The 24,110-nt window shown below is 40.3% G+C and overlaps 3 protein-coding genes across 3 annotated transcripts; 2 read left to right on the forward strand and 1 right to left on the reverse strand.

Annotated features, from left to right (window-relative positions):
- The first annotated feature begins 225 nt into the window (after window positions 1-225).
- On the forward strand, window positions 226-1,388 carry LOC122397903 (WAS/WASL-interacting protein family member 1-like). Its single transcript, XM_043397398.1, has 2 exons — window positions 226-276; window positions 627-1,388. Exons 1-2 carry the CDS (start codon window positions 253-255, stop codon window positions 1,386-1,388), a joined length of 786 nt encoding a protein of 261 aa, XP_043253333.1. The 5' UTR covers window positions 226-252.
- A 5,893-nt stretch (window positions 1,389-7,281) lies between these two features.
- On the reverse strand, window positions 7,282-10,176 carry LOC122397705. The gene is made up of 4 exons (XM_043397052.1): window positions 9,912-10,176; window positions 9,590-9,763; window positions 9,201-9,333; window positions 7,282-9,119 (listed from the first exon to the last, which is right to left on the reverse strand). Exons 1-4 carry the CDS (start codon window positions 9,942-9,944, stop codon window positions 7,378-7,380), a joined length of 2,082 nt encoding a protein of 693 aa, XP_043252987.1. The 5' UTR covers window positions 9,945-10,176; the 3' UTR covers window positions 7,282-7,377.
- Window positions 10,177-10,589: 413 nt separating this feature from the next.
- LOC122397781 (protein phosphatase 1H) lies at window positions 10,590-13,888 on the forward strand. Its single transcript, XM_043397173.1, has 6 exons — window positions 10,590-11,326; window positions 11,419-11,676; window positions 11,760-11,977; window positions 12,388-12,658; window positions 12,731-12,990; window positions 13,062-13,888. The coding sequence occupies exons 1-6, from the start codon at window positions 11,144-11,146 to the stop codon at window positions 13,315-13,317; spliced, it is 1,446 nt and encodes a 481-aa protein (XP_043253108.1). The 5' UTR covers window positions 10,590-11,143; the 3' UTR covers window positions 13,318-13,888.
- The last annotated feature ends 10,222 nt before the right edge of the window (window positions 13,889-24,110 follow it).

The following is a 24,110-nucleotide window of genomic DNA, read 5'->3' on the forward strand; positions in this document are numbered from 1 at the left end:
GCTTCAAAAGCACCGAGCAGCGTTAAGGAAGAAATTGCACGAAGCTCAGGGCAACTTGCTAAATGCTGGCTGACAAAAGCTAACGGAGGAAAGCGTCGTCCATGACGTCGATCTCTTCCTTTCCTTCTCTCAACTTCCTACTCCGCTACAATTTCAACGGCACGCTCGAGTTGCCCACCGGACTGGCCGTAGCGTCCCCTATAAAAGCGGGGGTAGACCATCGAGGAATCAGTGTGCTCACTGTCGACCAACATGAACAGCACAGAGAAGCTGAAAGTGAGTAGCTCCGGTACGACAGCCACTTGAATCCCCGTCTCTTGGGGCTCTAGCGACGCGAACGGAGCTGGCGTAACCGGCGAAAATTCGAACGTGTTGCTGTTCTAGACGATATCGCTTAAAGTACACTCGAAAATTCGCTGAATTCTTTACTCGAGGCGATTAACTAGAATTTCATGAAACAAGTCGCGACTCTTACGCGACCCCATAGCTCTTTAATAACCGTTCAATGTTTTTGCCAACTTCGAACCCGTTCGATCAACGACGCTTTTAAAACATCCCGCGGAACAATCGAGACCGACAAATGCCCGCTGACGCGCGACTAACGATCAACGATTTGTTTTCTTCAGATCTTACTTTTCTGCGGTTTGGTGCTGTCCGCCGCGGCAGGAGAGACGAAAAAGGCCACGGAGTCGAAAGTCCAGCCGAACGAATCGAAAACGAAACGCGGCTTAGAGCTGAGCCTTGGTGAACACAGTTTCGGAGGAGGATTCGGAGGAGGTTACGGAGGAGGTTACGGAGGTGGAGGTGGAGGAGGTTACGGAGGTGGAGGTGGAGGCGGCTTCGGAGGAGGCTACGGCGGAGGTAGCGAGACGGTATCCGCGGATCACGTAAAGGCGGTCACGGTTACAAAGACGGTCCATGTGCCGGAACCGATTCCGTACGAGGTCACGAAGCACGTGCCCTACCCCGTCAAAGTACCGATTAAAGTACCGTACGACAAACCAGTCCCCGTCCACGTGCCACAACCTTATCCAGTAACCGTCGAGAAGCACGTACCCTACCCGGTCGAGAAGCCAGTACCTTACCCTGTCAAGGTTCCTGTCAAGGTGCCCATAGGCGTGCCGTATCCGGTCAAGGTACCCGTCAAGGTGCCGTACACGGTGTCAAAGCCAGTACCCTATCCCGTTAAAGTGCCCCTGGTCGTGAAGGAGGCTGTACCCGTTGTCGTGGAGGAACATGGAGGAGGAGGATACGGCGGTGGATTCGGCGGTGGATACGGGGGCGGCGGTGGATACGGAGGCGGCGGCGGCGGCGGCGGCGGCGGCGGCGGCTACGGCGGTGGACACGAACTCAGCGGTTTCGATCTCGGCAGTTACGGGCACCATTGAAGTCAAACGCTTCGCCTCAATGAGGCGGAAGTCTTTGACCTTCTCCGCGTCTTGTTCGATACGAGACGTAACGGTTAATTTCGTGACACCGGTCTCTTCCGGGCTCGCAACACGCCAGCTGCTCGAGAAACGAACACCCATCGGCGAGCAAACGTGCCGTTCGTAGTAGACGTCATGTCGAATGCACCAATATTGTATTCACCCGTGATCCCAACTCCAAATTTTATTGTATAGTATGTTTTTTTGTAAAAGAATAAAATGATATTTTTTATACATAACACGAAAACCGATTACGTAAACCCGGGACACAAGATCGCACGGGAGGAAATCAACCGCGTCAGCGGTTACGCGATTGGGAGGAATCGCCTCCAGAACTTTCACCGATTACTGTTACGTTACCCGGTGGTACACCTGTTCTACCGTAAGCGAAGTGTCGGGGAGAAAAAGACGCGTGTCGTTCGCACGGTCGTTAAGATAAACGGTGCCGCGCGAAAATCATAAGTTGAGAAAGGTAAAACGAAACGCTGGTAATAGCAGAGATTGCGTACGCCTCTCGCTCCTAATCCTCGATACTTTCGATACGTACGTAAGTACGTGATCCGCGGGATATTTGAAGCATTAGAAAATAAGCTTTTCGAGTGCGGTTTTTAGCGGTGGCAATTTGCCGTTAACCGTTCGGACGTAATTTTAACCGCGCGCCATCTCGTTAATTTAAAATCGTAACGCTGTGCAACCGCGTGGCGAGCACGCTCTTTTCCCCGTAACCTGGTTTCATTTCCGCGTGCAACGCTCGTTCCCTTTCGCGAGCGCGTGCGCCCCGATCTGATACCGCGGTGGAAACTGAAAGTGACTACAGAACGGATAAACGAATTTTAAAATCTAGGAAAGTGGGTCCGCGAACGTCGTGAAGCGCGCAAACGCGGCTCGTGGAATCGCAGAACCGTGTCCGTGCACGCGTACGTCCGCGGTCTGTTCGGTTCGACGGGTTCGCAAGTAGCGAGGAGACTCGTTTACGACAATTTCGGACCATTGACGAATGCCCTCTGCGAATATCCGGTCTATCGACCTTGTCCAACGATCAAGGCAAATTGCACGGATGCGGCACAATCGCGTTTCACGCCGTCGCGTATCGATTGCTAAATTATATTGGATATCGCCTCGCCCCCGTTGCGAATTACCCGCTGGATCGCCGAAGAAATTATCGATTGTGCGAAACTGATAATAGCGAATCGAGTAAATTGTGTTTAATTGACCGATCAACGATCTTGCACGATTTGATTCGCATCGGGGAAAATATTTACGAAGTACGATAAACATCGTGCGTCTGTGTGATCTCGAGTGGTCATCGTTACGCGTTTTTTGATTGTGAGTAGCGGTATTAAAAAATCTTCCAAGGCGCAAAATCACTCGTGCGGATATATAATTATTCGCGTTTGCATAAGGCAGAAATACGTAACTTACGGTTCACCGATTGATTGATTTACTGTGGCTCGTGACCTGATTTGAATAAAAGAGGGAACTTGGTTAACTCTGGCGTGAGTTGAGCTGGGTCACTGGATTCACCGACTTTGGAACGATCGTAATAACGAAATTGTTTATGTAGTAAGAAAACCATGATCGCGTTGAGAACGGAACTTTATTGAAACAAACAGTTCTATGCTACGTTTCAAAAGAGAATTTCCCAGTTAATAGTTTTGATTTCAAAGCCGTTTCTTATATTTTATCTGTAGATAATAGTGTTCTATTAGTCGTCTGGAGAAATCATAGTTCTAGAAACTATGGCTATGGTGACTACATTTGATTCGGACCACGGTACTTCCTAACGATTTAACGCCACTCTAGATTTAGTTTCTTCGAAGGAAAACGAAATTTAAAATATGCGGTTCGTCGAGAAAACGAAGCTTTTAATGAAAAACCAGGAAAAAAGGTGAATGTATTTTTTCTTAAACGGGTAGTTTATAATCTACGATGAAACGAGGGTTCGCCGCGGCGGCGTTTAGTACTCAGCAAGCCGTTAAGAAATAATAACCATTAGCCAGGTTTATCTTTTAACGTCCAGACGAGTATTAAAAGCGTGATAACCGATGCTTTTGTATCGACCGAGACACGCGCTTGGTTAGCAAATCCCGTTATTTAACGTGCTGCAATCCAGGTAATCATATTTAATGGTCGAGGAAGTTCGCATAAGAGGGAAAGAGATTTCTTCGATTAGTCGCGGGCCGCATGTGGATGGTGTTCGGGTATAAAGGAGAACGATGCAAATACGAGGTTCCCTCGTGCGCGAGTATGTCGATTGCATACCGTGAGTTACGTTTCCGTCAATTGTGACGCAAACGTTCCTTCGCGCGAATGCATTATTTTGCCGGTCTGTTGCGTTCGTTCGTGTCCGAATCGTAATGTCTCTGAAAGAAAATTTTAACGTCTTCAAAACGACGCGGAAAATTGCTCGTAAATAGCTGTTGGAAGCCTATCGTTGGCTGTGACCGATGCTACCAATTTTCTTCAACTCATTTAGCAACTCTTTGAGATATAACAGTTGGTGCGGTTTTCCAATGTGAGTAGAAATCGAAGAAATCTCTTTAGTTCAATTCAAGCACGATTCTGTGTCATGATACTCGTTCTTGTCAGAAATATTTTCACCCCTCTTACGAAAGAAGGAAGACGTCGATCGTCGGTAGCTGTAGCGTTGAAGTTTGAATACTTCGTATTTGTAACGTTCGCGTTAGGTGTACGCCCTTCTCTTTAATGGGTATATAGGAAAATTCGCAATTATTTATCCGCCTGGCACGGGCAGCGATTTCTACGCTTCCTCGTTCCCCAGAAATTGGCGCGAAATTGTCGAGCACAGGCGTTTCCGAGAAATCGAAGCGTGCTGCGCCTCGATGTAGACGCGTCTGGCGACGTTACACAACGCGGTCTGGAGCACGAGTTTTTCGTTTTACAATTTAAAGAATCGTGACTTGGCGGTTGCATCAATCTCTATTGTGTCTTCCGTCGAGTGTCTTGGAAGAGACGAATAAGGAGGTCCTTTCACGTTCGCGACGCTTTTTTCCACCGATATGTACGTGGAAATCCGCGTTACGTCAGGACATTTCCCACTATGCGCGCCGATCGCAGCGTAATGTTATCGTGCAATCACCGTTCTATTATTATATCCACCATTTACTCAATTTTATTAGCGAACCACGTGTACTTCTTTCCGTCCCGCTCTCCGAAACGCGTTAGATAAACTATAAAACTAGGTAAACAAAAGCGACTACTAATCCATGGAAAATCAAGTTACCCCTTGGGAAATTCGAAGCTTGACCGAGTGACCTCGATAACAAAGACTTTGAGAAGCAGACGAATGTTCTAACGCGTATAAATTTATTTATACAAAAAATTAGATCTCCCAGGCTATAAAAATATTTAAAAAAAATGATGAATGAATAACCAGTTTACACAATAGAACGCGTGAAATGCTTTCGTTCCGCCGTTATCCGTCAAAGAAATCTCGACGAAAGAAGTAACAAGAACGTAACTCGTACGAATTCGAAAGCGATGACCGAGAGAAAAGAACTTCGTGCGCAATCTTTGTTTCGAGCGATTATTATCGCCGAACGATGCAGCGCTCGAAGTGATAAAATAAGACGGAAATGCGAGTTAGAAACTGACGTTTACTGCACGCATGAAGAAATACGTGCACCTACTTGTTATATCCCATCAACCCCTTTTTCATTCCTAGCGAATGGCGAAATGCGCTTATTGTGTATTCGTGCACTCAATTTGCGCATTCGTTCCCCTTCACTTTCTATGTAAACGCGTAAACTTCGCACGTGTGTCAACAAAACTGAACAAATAGCGGAGAATTAAATTCCAACACGCGTTTGTAAACAACAGCGATACGAAGTGTTCTCTGCGAGATAGACCCTAAAGATTCTCAAGGAAATTCGTACGGTCGAGACAATGTTCTGAAAATCTTGTACAATCGTATCGATATCGCGACCTTCCGTTCGCGGATTCACAGAACTCGATGGAATTCCATGGGGTGGCACGCGACACGTCGCGGGAACGTGAAAGGAACGTAGAATCCTTCGTTCTACACGATCCATCACGTTCGTCGATAGACCAGCTTGTTTGCACGAGAAATGATCGTCAACGTAACGTTAATATTGGTACTGTCGACACGTACGGGCTTCGAGTTTGCGTTTTACTCCGTAAGTTCCAACTCCTCCACCCACTCAACCGCATGAAGGGGGTAGAACGGAGATGGTGTTACTAACGGACAATCAAGGAAAAGAAATAAATCAACCAGAAGATAGAATAACAAGTAAGCTTCGAAGAATTCAAATGGGCAGGTTAACGAGGAATATTGTCTTCGTTTAATTGATACAATTACAGTAATACACGGATTGTAACAAAATGATATTGCAAATTTATCGTAATTGTTGGACCATTACTTTCAGCGTCTAAGCTGTGTTTCTTCCTGATAAAGCTTTATAGAATCCTTCGGGAAAGGAAAGGCGTTTAATCAACGCCATTGGAAATGAAAAGACTTAATCGTGCGCCACGCTTGTCGCGATTCCCCGTAAATTGCTGTCGCACGCGCCTTTTATTCGCATCGTCCACAAACATGACTGATTCTTTGTTTAAACATTAAGATTTTGATACACTGTCGCTCTATCTTCTCGTAGTGTCACTTGAGCGTTGTTACGTGGAGCTATTTTCCATATTACGAGAAATCAATCCAAGAAACTCCCGCGACGAACGGTTGCAGCCAGCGACGTTTAAATTTATCGCTGTATTAACTCCTCTACCGTGGTATTGTAAATGCAACTTTCATCGGAAGTAGACCATCTAGAAATTCCCGGTGTTGCGCAACACGTTTCAGGATTACTCATTTAAATTCCACTCGAACCTCGTCAACAATCTGTCTCGCATGATGCAGAGCACTATCGACCTTTCTACTCCCCTGCGAAGTTGCCGGTCTCCCAACCTTTTGTATCTCTTATTTGCATCGTCGCGGAGAAACTTTCCAAGTTCCACGGCACCGGAACCACCCATCGCGATCGAAAGTTTCTTGTGCCAAGACCGTCGCGGTTCTGAAAAATCTTTCCAACGGCCGTGTCGTAATACCCCGTCCAGCATTCAAACATGCAACGACAAAGTCAATGAGACTACGTGCGTACTAGTTTCTGCGTTTCCTACGTCGTGAAAGATCATTTATGCGTCGCGATAAATACAGGCCGATTTTCACGCGTGTTGGCTCCGGTTCGACTTCCGCGCGTATTCGTACTATAAACGGGTTGCTACGTTTTCAAAACGAATGGCAATCTTACCAATCAACTAATTTTTTAATGACTGCATTGCAGAAACGTATACAAAATGTTTTATCCGCGACGCAGGGTGTTCGGCTACTGGTGTAAGAAATCTTAAGGGGCGATTCTACATGCCAGAATAAGACACGATGATTATAGCATTTTACGAATAATAACAGCTATCCCGCGACATATGAAAGTATCGGAAACTGAGAGTGAATGTTTCATATAACTTATGAACAATTAACGTTTCACATCGATGGTTAAACTATGTAAAGCGGAAGTAAGGAAAGCAATGATCGGATATTCGAATTCTTAAGTACAGCTAAGTACACGAGCGATATATCGAAATCGAATTTGAGATCGATATATAAAATACGCTAAAATTAACAATGAGAGATATCGATCAAGATGTGATAGTTCCTAATTGTACTTTAATATTATTAATTACAAAATCATTAAAGAAATACTTACATGAAGCTATAAAAGTAAATTAAAGTTATTTATTAAAATGATGTACTCCCGTATATAAAAATTCCTTTTAACGTTATTACTATTAATAAATTACTACTTATTTTAGATTATTGATGCCTTATGTAACTTATTTTTAAAAAACCTCTATGGGATACAATTTCTTCTATACATATAGAAAAAGTTAGTTTACTAGACAGACGACTTTAAATCAAATTATATTAACCAGAATTGGTACCAGTAATTGCATTAGTTACATTTTCATTCTTTATGGCGAATGAAGTGTCAGTATTTGTATCATCACCTAAATTAGTCCTTTCATCAACATTGTACTCCTTAGAACATACAACTGATGTACAATTACTTTCAATTACTGTACTGGTATCAATAGATGTATTTATAGGGGCATCATTATTCTTTGCTGTAATAGAATCAGTATTTTTATCACCAGTACTAAGGTTTGTAGTGGCAGTTTGCTTTAAAGCTAGATATTCGTCGACTGAACCCAATGGATTTTTATCTGCTACTATTTTACTTCCCGGTTCTGTTACAGGAGATGATGATGGGGAATTTGCATTTGGGGAAGTACTAAGTTTAGAAAGTCTTTGACGTTCTCTCAACCGTTTACGAATTTCGGACTGTATCTTGGACTCTTTTATCACATTTTGAACATCATCCGTTTGATAGTAACGACTCGCCCAAGTTTCAGTTCCATTTAATCTTTGTGCAGGACGTACTTCAACTTGGGATTTACAGTGCTCACTTTGTATAACTTGTTTGTTCTTCTTCTTATCATTCTCACTGTTTTCTATATCATCCATATCATCGCAGTAATTATCCAAGTCAATTATTTCATCCAAGTCACTGGATTTGTCTTCATCTAGCAGCATTTTATTCGATATGCTTGACACTTCACCCGAATTTTGTTTTTTTATTGAATTATTGTGTATTATTTTTGACTTATCATCAGTTCTATGTTCATTTTTATTTAACTTTACATTTTCTGTAATACAGTCTACTGGCAAACACTGATCTCTTTTTGCACTTTTCACATGTTGACTTTCCATGTGCGATTTGCTTTTATGCGTATTTATCTTAGAACTTGTATTTTTTATTTGCTCTTTGGTGTGTAATTTTTTCTTCACTTTTCTTCTTTTCCCATTAGATTTAGATTGAGTATCAATACTACTCACATTATTACTATGAACCCGTTTAGAAACTTCTGTTTTATGAGTGTCTAATTCTTTTTGTGTTTCTACTCCATTTTCAACCACTTTCTTTTCTTTCGAGTTTTCTGCACTATTTACACTATGTACACTACTGATATCTTCATTCTTGGCACTGTCAATATTGTCCTTTGTATTTATAACACGTTCATTTTGCAATTTTTTATTTATACGTACACCACCATGAGATTCACCATCACTTTCACTTGACAATAATTCAATGGTTGGAGTTGGTTGAACCACTAATACTACATCTTCATCCTCCACAGCACTACTCTGTTGAGCACTTATAATCCTTTCCAATTGTCTTCTACAATTTTCTTTTTCCTTCATTTCTTCTTGTTCAATTTTAGCTACAGCATTATCAGTCAAAGTTTCATTATTGGCTGCAGATTTAGATGCATTGGGTATTATATCTTCCTCTTTTCTTATTAAAGCTCGTATTGCTCTTGCCCGCATCTCTAACTCTAACAAATCTAACAAACTATCACCTTCTTTTTCTTTATTTACTTCTGCTTCTTCTTCTTTCTTTATTTGTACATTTTTATAAGTAGTTTCAAGAACTTTCTTATGATTAGGTTTACTATCATTTTTCTTATGAAACAATGATTTCCCTTTTTGTTTAACTTTATCCTTTTTTACCTTTCCTTTAAGAGAATGCATTCCTTCTTCTTGCTTAAGTACATCTTCATCGGTAAACCATTCTTCAGTATCAGAAATAATTTCCAAAGAAGGCCCTATTATAATGAAGATATATTTAAATGCAATATCTAAATCATAACACTTTTATCTTTAAAACATCCTACTTTCTTACATACCTGAATCATCTGACTCTGATGTATCTGATGATTCCATCATGGTTTTCCCATTCAAAATACACAATATACGCACTTTTGACATACCATTTAATTCATTAGCACACCATTCTTCTAATTGCCCAAAATCCATTTTCTACAGCAAATTATTATAGAGCACTTTATTATTTTGTACATATAAAATAATATGCTGATGAGTGCGTAAAGTGAACGAAAATGTTATGTCTAACATAACCTAAAAATCTAGTTACGATAAACTTTGAAAAATAACAAGAATATGTGTCATATGTACTAAATCAATTTTGTTGCAAATGCAGTTTAATATGTGACAAGCCATTACATAAAAAACAAGAAAATAAACAGTTCATTTAACACGTCAATGACAAGCTAACCTTTAACACTTGAGGTAACATCATTTGTATCTTTTCTGTTTTGACAGATTTGAAAAGTTGTCGAGCTAATTCCCGACGATCTGATAAGTAATCTTTAATTGGTTTCAAATCTTGTGCATCTACTTCTTCGGCTGACGATAGCGAGGAAGATGTATCAGATGAGCTACTTGCATCCTGTAATTTCAATGTATTCATTACAAGATACATTATATTACATATAAATTACTTATTTAATATATTACTTTGTCACAAACATATTGTATAAATATTGTTAGTAGACAAAGAATTAAGAAACATAATAATACGAAGGTTAATTACCTACCTCACTACGTGCACTCTTCCTTCCTTTTGACATGTTAATGAAATATTTTACACGCAACAAGTTCGTACAAATGATTTGTGCAAACAGCCTTCAATTTAATTATCTCACATTACATTTTTCAGTCATTTTCAGTCACTTATGTTCTTAAATATAACATAGTCTATGATATCAACACTCTCGTGGCTACTGCCTTGTTGTGGTGGGAGAGTTTGTGTTCCCTAGTGACTTTTGAAGCTATACCGGCGGGGATCTTTGATCCCTTGCAGGTTCTACCATACCGAAAAGGTTTAGGTTCAGGATGAAGAGACAGACGAAATGTAAGACTCCTGTTGGTCGTTAGTCGTTACAATGACCCATTCACAATTCCTTTTTTGGTTTTGTGAATGGTACGTGATGGCAGGAGGTATGAGGACCTTGGCCTATGACGACTCTATGCTCAACGAGCTGTTTTGTTCGTGTGGTTCCGCCAGCTAATTCAAATTGGCGGAGACGCAAAACAGTCCGTTGGTGCAGTCCTGCCACACTGATAAAAGTGGCAGGACAAACTAGGTAGGCTGTCGTACAGGATAACAGTGTCGAACTGAGAAGGAGGCGATGACGATGTGCCATCATTGTGGAGATGTCCAGGACACGGCGCAACACACGCTGGCAGCCTGCCCAGCATAGGCAGATGAGCACCGTGTCCTGGAGTAGGAAGTGGTCGGGACTTCTCGCTGACCACCATTTTACCCACTAGGGTGGCCAGCGGGCATGGCAAGTGGTGCCAGTGGTGGCCTCCTTCTGCGAGATAATCATGTCGCAGAAAGAGACCGCCGAGCGGGGGCGCAACGTGTCAGAATATAACCTATTTCACTGTTGGCAATAATTTGTCAACAAAATGTTACCAATTAAAAAAATTACCAATCTATAAATATAATTCGAAGTGTATGATTCTATTTTCGAAAATAGTATTACCGAGTTTGCATGAATATTTGTAGTGCAAAAATTAATTTTGTGATTCACAACTGACAGATGACAGATAACCAAATCAGTAATTACAACTTCGTATGCCTTTTCGTCGATGATATCATTCGTATGCGCCAATGCTTAATTCCTTAATACGAAACAAAGCATAATTTAGATGCTATTACCAAAAATGTTATTTTACTTATAAAATATATGTTATGACACAATTTATTACATTTGTCACATACCACGTTTGTCATTTTTGTGTTCATAAATAGCGGACAAAAATGCTAAACAGATTTAAATCAGCATTATTGAATGCTGTTGGTGCCAGTGAACTTGGCCTACAGTATCCTAATGATTCAGACAACGATGCATTAACAGATTATATTAATTCAAATTTTGTGGAAGTTGAAAATAAACCATATAGTAGACCTAGTTTTCTAGGATTAACTGCAGAGGAAACTCAAGTATGTGCTTTAATATATGCTATTATTGTATATGAATTAAATATCTCTTCATTCATAAATAATCTTAACATATCTAATATGTATTATAATAGGTAAGTGCTGATCACAGAGTAAGACCAATTATAGTTCCAAGAGATTTGAGTCGGTTACCATGGTGTGCTGGTTATGCAGAATGTATAAATGCAGGGAAAAGTACATGGAATGAGGATCAAGCCTGTGCAATTCGAGGAGATCTTAAACTATCAGATGTTAATATCACATTGCCTTATATCATGTTTTCTATGTTTGATGGTCATGCTGGATACCAAGTTGCTTTAACAGCAAGATTACACTTACATAGGATAATCTTGGTAAGAAAAAACAACTTTTGTCAAAAAAATTTATAATTTGCTTTTGTAAATTGTATTTTCGAATAGTATATATTTATGTCTAGGAAAGGTTAATGGCAATACCTGGAAACATACTATTGAATGAGGATGAAGATGATTTTGTAAAAGGAAGAGATTTAGTCATTGGTGCTATTGAATTAGCATATAGGCAAATGGATCAAATGGTAGAAGTTCAAGCTCTAGATGGAGGTGGTGGTTGCACAGCTATTACCATCTTATTTCTCAATGGTATATTATATGCTGCAGGTGCTGGAGACTCAAGGTGAAAATCCTAATACTTAATTTTTCAGTGGCTATGTCAAGTTTTATGATATAAATGGCAGTTTCAGTTGAGCCACTTGTCAAATATATATTCTTTGTCATTTAATTGGTAAATAGCATACTTTACTATTTTTCACTATAGTTTTTGTATAAACCTCCTGAACATTCTCGAGAATTCTGTATATTTTCGGGATTCCACATTCCCCTAGAAAATATTCGATTTTTGCAAATAAAATTTTACGAATATCAAGCTAAAAACAATCAGGAATTAAATATTATTAGCTTAGAAAATATATAATTGAAAATACTGTTTCTAAGACTCGCGATTCGCCTCACACGGCGATCGGCTTTAGAACATCTAATATAGACAATAAAGATGAGAATAATTCATGACAAATATATAATGGACAGAGCTGTAATTGTGTTGGACGACACCCAGGGTGCACTAACAACAGATCATACCCCTGATTCGGAATCTAATCGTATTAGAGCATTAGGTTTTTTGAGAAGTAATGAACTATTGAAAGGTCACTTCACACCATTGGAGTTCCGAAAACGACCTATGCAAAAGGAATTAGGATCCACAGTTTTGTATAGAGAACCCTATATGACAGGTTGGGCATACAAAGTATTAACTCATTCCGATTTAAAACTACCTCTCATCTCTGGACATGGCAAAAGAGTAACTAGTTTTGACATTTAAACAATAATGATAACATTTATGATAGAAATTTAATTTAAACTTGATATTTAGAGTCGAGTTATGGGTACCATAGGAGTGACACGTGGTTTTGGAGATCATGGCTTGAAAGCAGCCAATACAAGAGTTAACATAAAACCATTCCTATCATCACAACCAGAAGTGCAAACTATACATTTGGACAGTTATAATCCCACAGAACATGACTGTGTGATTGTTGCTACCGATGGACTTTGGGATGTTGTATCGGATAAAGCAGCAGCAAATATACTTAGGAAAATACTTGCTCCTTGTACCCCTACATTGGAATATAGGTACTTATTACTTTTGAGAAATTACAATGTATATTTTAAAGGCAAGAGTTACTAAAAGTTTGTAATTGCAGGCTTACAATGGGTGCTCAAGAATTGGTACAAGCAGCAAGAGGCAGATTAATTGGACGAGTTTGGGTGGGTAAATCAGAAAATCCTGAAGAAACTGACGACAAATTTTCACCTATGGCATCGGTTGATGATATAAGTGTTTTAGTGGTACCATTATATCCCTATATGTGTGAACATAAGCAATGGTTGAAAACAACACATCAAGAAAGAAGATATTCTATGGATTCGTTACACATATCAGTTAATAATTCAATTTAATTATAATTTTGTACAATAATTAATCGAAACTGTAAGAACTAGATACTTTGAATTTTAGTAGCAAAGTTACAGTTGAGATTAAGTGTATATTCACAAATTAGTGTACTAATCAATCACAGAAGTATCATTGCTTTTACACTGCTTTTAACAGTTAATATTTATATGTATATTTAAGTTTCAATTTATCCAACAAGTATTTTTGGAGTGATAGTTTATTATATACTGCCACTTTAAAAATGAAATTAAAAATTGCCATTATTACTTAACGAAACATTCCAGTTATAGAGCATTGAATATAAGTAATTTAATTTTAAACGTTATGCAACATCCAAAGTAGATATAAAGTTTGTTTAATGTATGCATGATTTTGAATGCATTGCAGAGTAGTAATGAAACAGAAGTAGCTACAATTTCTATGAAAATAATCTTATTACAAGTACATATTATATTGAGTAACTTTATCTCTTTATCTTATATCTTCATTTTGAAGTAATTAAATTGAAATTATGTATACGAACTATCAGTAAGTGGTTGATTTACACAAGACTTAAAAAAGAAAGTTGTAAATAAAAGGTGCATTGCTTTATTTGTAACAGTGAATAGAGAAATGTATGTTTTATCATACTTTTATATAATCTATTTTCGTTCTGATGTAATCAATGTAATTGAAAAATTAAATAAATGTTACATTGCATTTAATTAAGTAATTTCTATCTTATCTCAAATTACTAGTCTTACTTGAGATTATTACTTATTGCAAATTATATTTGCTATATAAATAAAATTGAAATACAATTAAAACACATTGTTAGAATTTTTTTTTGTCTGACTATTTGTTTGTTCACTTGTTTCGGGTTACCTCTAATTCTGTTGTACTGATTTCAATTAAACGACTACTTATTTATTTATTCATAATTTTGTTCAACTCACGCGTAAAGAAAGCTGCCGATAGAAAGGACATCAACGCGGCCGAAACTGAAGGTCAGTCTGCATGCAATTCCGAATCGTATATAATCGTAGATAGTTGCTGGTGTTTATAATAGTTCGAGGCGGCCAATGTTGAACAACAGTATAATAAACTCACCACGCGTAATAGTTTTTCGTATTTTAATATTTTAATTTAAAATCGTCAATGATTGTCGGAGACAGACTACGGAAAATTCTTTGCACGGTGAACGTGTTAAATAATTGTGTATCGTCAGCACAAATGAACGTAAAAAGCACATTGTCGAAGGACACAATAATGTCAAATGAATTTTAACGTATATCCGCACTAGCAGCGATAATATAAAAAAGCACAAAGATAAAAAGCGAATCACCGTAGGAAAGTGCTCTTCTTTACGTGAACGTACGCGCGTTGCTGGGCGGAACTAAAGCTGCTGTGACAGCTTCCGGTTGCCCTCGGCGCGCGGCATCATTCAATTTAAAAAATTACTACTGCTTGAATCGACAGCTTTCCGAAATCTCCTTTACGGCAAGCCATCAAAATTTCCATCGCTGTGAAAATATTATTTCTACTCGATTTAGCTGACACATTAGATACGACTGAAAGACTAGGTTATCTTCAAATTAATTACGCGAAACAAAGAATTGTTACACAAATAAAAATGTCATTTCTAATTTCGCTAAACATTTGTTAAACGTTACGAAAACAATTTTTTCATTGTTCTTTGAATAACGAGACCTGCAGTGTCTTTTCTTCGAAGTAGAATCGAAGAGAGATGCTCAATTATTTAGGTTATTTAAAAAATATAATTTAAAAAAGTCCAAGTCAGCTCGATACCCATTGTTAATTTTGTTATCAATAAATGTTCGAAAACGTTCTATTAAAATGTACTGGATTCTTCGTAAATGGTTATACTATAAAGATTTTGGCCTAGGTTGTTATCCGAGAGAAAAGTCTATGTTATCCTAGGAAAATTGATGGCGTTATAGAACTTGACCGACATAATTCACGTCCACATTTTGATCGAGAATTATGACAGGGTATCTGTCACGGTCATCATCGATGGTAACTTCGTGGATACCAAGGGACGCAATGTTTCTCTCGGTAAGGGGTGGCGAAAGAAAGGATAATGGAGAGAAAGCGAGAAAGAACTAGTAACTTACGGTGTATCGGAATGGCCGCAAGTTAGGGGTCTTGTACTACCTCGATACATCATCGTTAGAGAACTTTGGACGGCTTCCCGGTTACGCCATTGATGGCTTCCTCCGATAGGACATGATGTATCTGCCTCGCATTGCTGCAACGTGGAAGTACGAGTCGGATGCAATTTGAAAGTAAAAGTACAAATTAAGCGATAGTAAAACATTTGTCGACCGGTTGTGTTTACACGGGGTGTTCGGCCACCCCTGGGAAAAATTTTAATGGGAGATTCTAGAGGCCAAAATAAGACGAAAGTCAAGAATATCTATTTCTTGACTGAGACTTCCTTAAAAAGTTATTAAAAAATTTCAAATCATTCACGGAAAAATTATTTTCGGTTGCGGGGGTCAATTGCAATCAATTTTGGTGAATAAACATACCCCCGAATTCCTGCGCACTTTCGAGAAAAAAATTCGAGTATGTGCTGAAATTTTTCGGCGAAATTAAAAAATTTCAAATAGTTCTGAAAAAATTATTTTTGGTTGTGGGGGCCAATTACAATCAGTTTTGGTCAATAGACATACCCCAGAAATGGTACGCACTTTCGAGAAAAAAATTCTTTACCGAAAATATACTTTGTGACTGGAAATGTTTCTATAAATTTTTAACGAAGCCTCAATCAACAAATTAGTATCCTTGATTTTCGTTCTATTTTGGCCTCTAGAATCTCCCATTAAAATTTTTCCCAGGGATGGCCGAGCAACCTGTATATCAATCATGTCATTCGTGGTACCCAGTGACGATCTGTTTTTAACCTGGGTCAATGCGTAAATTATTATTTAAATTGATTGCATAATACGAGTCCTTGGCCTCATCAACAGAGTAGCGCAATCATTCCGACAATATGTCATAATGTCTTGAGAAACGGTAATGTTAGATATCTTATTTGTACGCTGCGTGATTAGATTACAAACACAGGTATTCTCAAATTATTTAAATTATATGTTCCTGTCAGAAATCTGAATACTTTTTGTAATCAGTTATATGTAAAAATGAGAAATGTTTTAATCCATGTTGCAAGGTCAAAATGTTTCACTCTTCCTTGAACGTTCGATCGTTGAGACTGTTTCCCCAGTTTCGTTTTCTCAGAGTTTTAGATTTCCATAGAGGACACAGAGTATATCAATGTTTACGATTCAAACGAAACTTTGGATCCGCGCTTTCTACAACAGGTCTTGGTAGCAATTTGCCTGGCACGTTTCTCAGAATACGAAGTCAACTTCGCCTCGTTAGTTCCTCAGGTGGCTCGTGCCTGTTGTCAACTCTCTTAGCGTCCTCGTACCTAATGTCCCTTAGCTAGAAACTAACGCCTAGTTGCCAAACGTGATGCAACGGATAATGCGACAAGTTTGCTGTCCAGGGATTATGCGACTGACCAGTTTACGGCTCGACTCTCCTCGCGCATTCACGCTATCCATATTTGAAGGAAGCCCCAAGTTATCCTCGAACGTTTATATTAGTAAATTCGAACCTGCTAGTAATCGCAATTTCTGTGAAAAATATCTAAGAGACGATAATGTCAAAAATATAGGAATTTATATAAAAAACTGTGATCTAATCTTGAAGTCACGCCATAACCTTGTGTATCGATTACGCAAGTATTTAATCACAGTCGTGAAAAAGTTGGAACACATACTATTAATCAATTGATTAAGGAAAATTGCCGACGCCCATTTTTCTCTTTCCTTCGCGATAACGACTACGGGGAAAAAGAACAACAGACGGTTGAACTTGATCGATTAAATTATCGATTGAATCGAAAGTAAAGAGTCGGCTTTCCTCCTTCGTTTCTTCCTTCCAGCCATTAATTATTTTTTCCCCCGGAGATAATAGTGGTCCGTTATAACCTCTGCAGATTATGAAACGACTAGGACGGGCATCAAGGATTTTCTCAAAAATTTGTATCCGCGGGGAGGAGAAAGGTAGAAACGATTACCCGCATGTCGACCCACATGCATGCACGTACACCTAACAGGAACGAGATGGTAGAACTAAATTAAGGTTTTTTTTACCCCGGCCCGCCCTTTGCACAATGCCGCGGAAATAGACTTCCACCGACTCTTTGAAAACTATTCTCATTTTCCGTCGCGAAACTTGACGGAAACGACTGTTGGCGACAAGGGGACAAATTAACGTAATGCCAGATATTTTTCCGATGATACGTTGAAAGAGTTGCGATTCTAACGCATACGAGAGTCTTGTTAATTCCGAGACCGACAATCGGCCTTTGCGGAGAAAATACGTGCTTCGTAATCGCATCTGCAGAGAATATCATAGCGAAGAGCAAACAAGCGTGGAAGCTTGGTTTCGAAATCTATTTTAGACTATTCCGAACGATTTGAACCGTTGTTTTTTTAAACAAATTTTTTATTTTGTCAAGGTGGCGTAGCACGTAACGCTTGGGTGAGTCAATTGTTATGAAATTCTGATTTCTTTCGCGACGAGAGTTTTTTCTTGGCAAGTGACACTTCGACCGAACGTTCCTCATCATTTTTTGCGCATTAATGCACTTTTCGAGGAGGACCGTGGGCCGATGTGTGCGTGCAAGCCTTCGGGGGCTCGCGCGTCGCTTCGCACCGACGACGGGAACGGTTATCCAATATCAAATTAGCGTACGTCAGGGCAAGTTCTTCCATGGCGTGTGCTCGTGCTCTGTGCACCAAATAACTCCATTTTCGCTGACATAACTTGTAATCGTATAATCTACCGGGCAGTCTGCCCAGAACGAACGGCTCCGTTCTTCGCCGATCACGGAAAATGAGAAACGTCCGCTTTATGTACCGACGCCGATCGTTTAGCCGCAACTGATCCAAATCGAATTTCTGTTAACGTTGAAGGACGCTCGTTAATCCGTCAAGTTGAACGTTTCTCGTGAGATCTTCATTCGATTATCTCCATCTCCGGTTAACGATCATTGATATAGAAAAATGCCAAGGATTACAAATCGTACGGATATAATGGCTGACTCATGATGTGTGCTCTTCGCGACGATAAGGCGCCGGTTGATAATGAATTATATTATTGCACAATAGTTATTTAATAGGAATCGTATGACTCGTGAAAAAGTATTGGTTTTGTAACGTACTTTACACGATTATCTTATCGGAGTAATTTTTAGTTTAGACTTAAAAAGACTGTGTTTACGCTTGACAATAATGGGTACAATAACACTGTTATTTAACAAAATTTTATTATGTCTTGTTTCATGCGTACTATTTTGAACTTGCAAACAAGTTTCTCTTGTTTTTCATCCCTAGCACAAGTTAGAAGGTGTTTTAATTAGAAGTTTCACGAGTGCATTATTTAGTAACTGTAGCATCGATCCTGTTCAACGTCTACAGTGTCTTGTATTCCAAGGAAGAAATAATCAAACAACGTTCGCAAGATCAATATTCTTTCCTTTAGTGCATAATTTAGAATCACATGAAAAGATACCTATAAAAATTAAGTCGGTGCAACGATACGAATGTATCAAACTTGGATACCGCAGGAACTTTCAAGATTACCCCAACAGAATATTTTCCGAAGTTGTCTGCTTTCTTTCTTACCGCTCAAAGCGTTGCGCTCTTATTTGATTCCGAATCGATAACGTTGGTTGTGACATAATAATGGCAGGAGGACTCTAGAGTCCTCGAGTCGCGGGGCAGAAAGTTCCATTTACCGTAGATTCTATAACCGTGGGTTTTATAACTCGTCCGTGATTGTGTAATGCGCTCGAAGGAAGGTATCGCGGAGAAGTAGAAAGAAGGAGCGAAATTGTAATCGATCTTCTGCCGGTCGACAAAGTTTCTTTCCGCAGGACGCAATAACGCATCCGTGGATTGCTCGCATGACCGAGCCGAAGCTCCGTTGTCGGGTGGCAAATGGATAGGTGTTACCTGAGCTAGTTACGGATCCTTCGATAAACACAGACGGACAAACGTTTCCTAATTGTGCTGGGAATTGTTTACGCTACCTCGCAGCACCTTCCGGCCTTCCTGCGTTCATGGCTATTCCGTGTTTGCCTCCCCGTTTCTTGCCCGTCTCTGTCATGTCTTCCGGAAGAATGGACGATGAAAATTTCGCAGAAGGATCAACGACGGTGGATCTTAATTAAGTCGTTGGTGTCTAGCTCCCCTCGCAGAGAGAATCTTTTCCTTCGTTACGTCATGTTCTTCTAAACGGACGAAAGGTACTGTTTGCAGTATTAATTTCGGGCGATCGCTTTTAAACGTACACTTCGAAATGACCGTAAACCGTAAACATTTTTCCTAGCGATGGTGGATGGGATCTCAATTGTCACGGAACGTGGAAACGCGAGAAAATAGACCGGGGTCTGCTGGGAATTACGGTGAACGCGGAATCTTCCCTGCCAGGAGGCTAGCAGAAAGCATAAATAACAAAGTGCAACTCTTAGAAATGGCTAAAACAAAAATAGGTGGGGAACGCGGTATTTCACCGTACAATTCCGGCGTTAAACAGACGCCGTGCGTATAAATCTCAGGTTGAGAATTTAGATCCGTTCTTACGGATGCGCCCATTTGTTGTGCGATGTTGAAACCGGAACCGGTCGCCTGGTTCTCAACTTCTCAAAAATGCGTGGCGATCGTGGCACGCTCGTTTGGCCCGGCATCGCCACATAACTTAACGTCGGTCCTTTCAATATTTCCGTGACGCGGTGGACCATTAATCTCGCGTTTGGCACTTGGCTTTCAAACTCCGACGATTCCGTTCATTTTTCTGTTTCTCATTTATCTCGCGCCCGTGTCTGGGATACCGTCGTCGCGACGATACATCGATTTACTGCCGTTTTACTACTGTCGCGGCGCGGCTGCCTGTTTTAACGATGCATAAAGGTACCGGCGCATAAGGAGACCGTTCACGGCGACTGCACGATAGTCGCGAGATAGGATGCACGACAGGTGAGGCATGCAACAAATCGAGACCGGGGTTTCCTCTAGGAAAAAAAAAAAAACAGAATATCGGTCGTTTAACGCTTCCTCCCGGTGAGGGACCGTACCGATACGCGACGAATTATTGCACCGCTGCCAATCTACGAGGATTACCCACGGCGGGGAAAGGGCCACGGGGACGTCGTTCGACGACTTTACTGCTGCACACGTCGCCCTCCTGAAAACGCATCGACGCCGTTGCAGCTTGAGCTTTCTGAGGCTTAACCGGGAACTTGCGAAGGCGCGGGCGCGCGCGCCATCGAGAATTTCGATTTCACGGGCTTTTCGTGGCGTACCATAATTCGCGGTTTTATCGCGTCGAGCACGGGGAACCAAGTATCGTCAACGAAAATGAAAAGACGGTTGCCCCTCATTGGATCCCCGATCGTTGGGTATAACGTGCACTTTCGAGAACGTACTTAGCTCAAATTAGAAAATTCGATTCATCAACCTTACGTCGTTTATTACTTGGTACTGACGAGGAATATTCGAAAAGCGTGTCTTTTTCTGAACTTTGGTAATCATGGTGTGTAACATCCGAAGAGACTCATTTTACGTTTTATATTGTTAATACGTATGCAATATTCTACGTTTCAATTTATATTGTTTGATGTCTCATAAATACTCATTTCCTTAGTCAACGATTGAAACTCATTCGCGATTGGTTTTTTTTATTATACACTAAGCTCCAAGGCTTAACGCAAATGATTGATTCTTCCAACCGCTGATCCAAGTTCAAACAATTGAATACGCATGTATGTGTATCTATATGGGCGCAAGTATGATACGGAATATTTGGAAATTGTATTCTGCGAAAACGGGAAAGATACGCAGAAGCAACAACGAAGAAAAATTTGATAAATTAACAACGATCGAACGTAATAATGCGGTCGAATCGATCGATTGTTTCGGAGGTCGGGATTGCGGTCGACGCGAGTAACTATTTAACCTTATCGTATCGCGACGAATGCAAATTACGCGTATAAACGTACGCATCGCGTAACTGTTATATTGAACTCTGCTGGGACGAACAGACATCATAAACCAAAACTATCACAGCTCGATGCGCCCGGAGTTTCTCTTCGTGCTGCATCATCGACGAACGATATACGCGTTATGCCGTTTCGAGCCGAAATAAACATATCGTTGATCGAGTTTGTTTAATCAGAACGATGATTCTCTAAAGTCATTTTCGTGAATAATTTCGATAAAGCAACAACTAAGTCCAGGTGTTCGCGATGAACGAAGGTAACGTTACGCAATCACGTTCAAACGAAGCGACATTGTTCTGAAAACGATACGAGATTAGACTAATCTCGTGTGAAGTATGTTTCGAAGAAGGAGGACAACCTTCGCGCGATTATCTCGTTTTTGCCCAACACGTGCCTACGCTACACACTTAAACGCTGCTGTTTGAATAATCGTTAAAAATAAACGTTCCAGCGATTGTTTATACGGAGAATAAATTTTGATTTCGGTAGTTCATAGTCTAAATTTGTCCCCTGATATTTTTGAACACCCTGTACAGACACCTCCGTCCTGCCAGCGCGAGTTTGGTATAATATGTTAATTCCCCAAAAGATGTGAACGGCTCCGAGTAATGGAAAAAACTAGTAGCTGTCGCTCTGACTCTTACAGGGACGGCTGGGTAGCTACTAAACTGCAATGGAACTTTTCTGTTCGCCTAATTGTCCTAACGAGTGACCTCAACGCTCATTACTCTCTTATCCCGTCTTTGGTCCAGCACCCTCGCGATTCTTTCATCCGCCGCGCCACAGAACGATCAATGTGCGTTTGATTTGTGATACTTTCCTCTACTGTTTGACGCTAGAATAACACAAAGCAAATGATTGTAAATTCCTTTCTTTATCTACGTTTTAACAGCATTTTGGATTTACCCAGGATGTACAACTAAAACGTAAGGTAAACAGGGTAATACCCAGTACGAGAGATAATGGTAAAGTCATACACTGAATCGTGTAAACTTACATAACGTGTTTTTTTCTGGAATTAAAAAAATTTGCGTATCTCGAAGAGAGCCAAAACGTATACAGATAAAGATAGAAATTTATATTCGCTCTGTATTATTCTCCTACTGATCGTAAGCTGATGCTTCTTCCTCGAAGGATGAAATAACATTCACGGAACGAAGGGGTAATACGATTATATTTATCGTGTCACGGAGGTAACGCTTCGAAACGTGCAACGTTTTCTGGTACATCCAAATAATTAACGTCGTTCCGTCGAAATTACCTGCTGTTTCGCCTCATCGATCCCCGCGAGCCGTGCCACGATTCATCCTTCTTATCATAATCCAATTACGTTTCACCGAAACGTATCAATTATTCGACGATACGCCGTCCGCTGTTCGATTACGAGTACGGGACGTTCTCGAACGATCGACGGAAAATTCGTCGCTATTCGTCAGGCTGTTACGAGCGTCTACGAAAGCGGATTCAGTATTACCGGATATCTCGTTAAGACAGTTGAAATCGATCCACGCTGCGGATTTCCGAAGTACACGAAAGGGGTAATTAATGGCAAAAGCATCGCGCTGCTGCTGATATCTTCTGTCCGGTATGCTCGAGACAGGTGCCAGAGATCGAGTAGCCCCATAGTCAAGGTTCGTCCGTCGAATGAATAATGCGAGCTCACTTGCATTCTACGCCGTCGTTCGTAGGTAGGAAGCTAAAGTCGGGGAACTCCGGTTTAACGTTTGTACTTGTGTGTGCGTAAACGTACGACGCGTTGGTGGATGCACCTGAAAGTAAGACTTCCACGGTACTGCTCGTAGAATATGCACGCCTATATTTAGACACACGTGAACCTTCTCAGAATAAACATCCCCATATGCGGTACCATCGAAACAAACCGAAGCGAAACTGGCATTCGTCGTTCGTACGATTGTTTACGAGCACTCCATTCGTTACAGGGAAATGGACTTTGCGGTAAATTAACGGCAGAAGGGCGCAATACCTTGCGACAAAATGATAGGAAGACCATAATATCCTGGAATATTTATTCGGTGCATGATAATTACGGAATATTATTTGTGGAAGTTTGTGTATTTAGGCTCGATTAAAAAAGCAATAGAGTATAATGGTTACTCTTCGAATACTTAAAGATCGTTTTCTAACTAAAACTAGGTAATTTGGGAAATTTATTTCCACGGAAACTGTTGGGTAATTTTCAACCACACACGCATAGGGCGCTCCTTAAGAATAGGGTGGTTTTTTAATCAAAAGAAAATTTTAAATATCCGTCGACTATGAATTATGAGTACAGTGTCACCTGAGATGTTATGCTACGGTAATTGCTGAGCCTATGTTCACCGAGTGTGGTGCACGACAGGGTTTGCCAAAAATTGAGAAGACTGATTTACCAGAATCGTAATTGTTTCGTTAAAAATAGGGACTATGTTATGAGATCCGGTTGCCAGGGTAGTTTCACTCTGCGTGTACATTTCATGGCTGTTACGACCCATATTCTGTCATCGTGTATCCAGCAATTGACTTAATGATCCGAGTGAATCTACTCACGATGCGGGAACTAAGTGCATACACGAGGTAACATATTGGATGCTCACACGGTTAACAAGCACCCGAGCAAACAACCTACAACGACCTTGACAAAGCAGCTTTAGGTCTTGTAATCAAGAGAGCTTGTAATGTAGGGCGCTAAACACGAAACTTGGCGATCCGTTCTAAAGAGAGATC

This window comes from Colletes gigas, unplaced genomic scaffold (genome assembly GCF_013123115.1).
Source record: "Colletes gigas isolate AHSC1104 unplaced genomic scaffold, ASM1312311v1 Colletes_gigas_Sc00010, whole genome shotgun sequence".
Classification (NCBI taxonomy): Eukaryota; Metazoa; Arthropoda; class Insecta; order Hymenoptera; family Colletidae; genus Colletes; species Colletes gigas.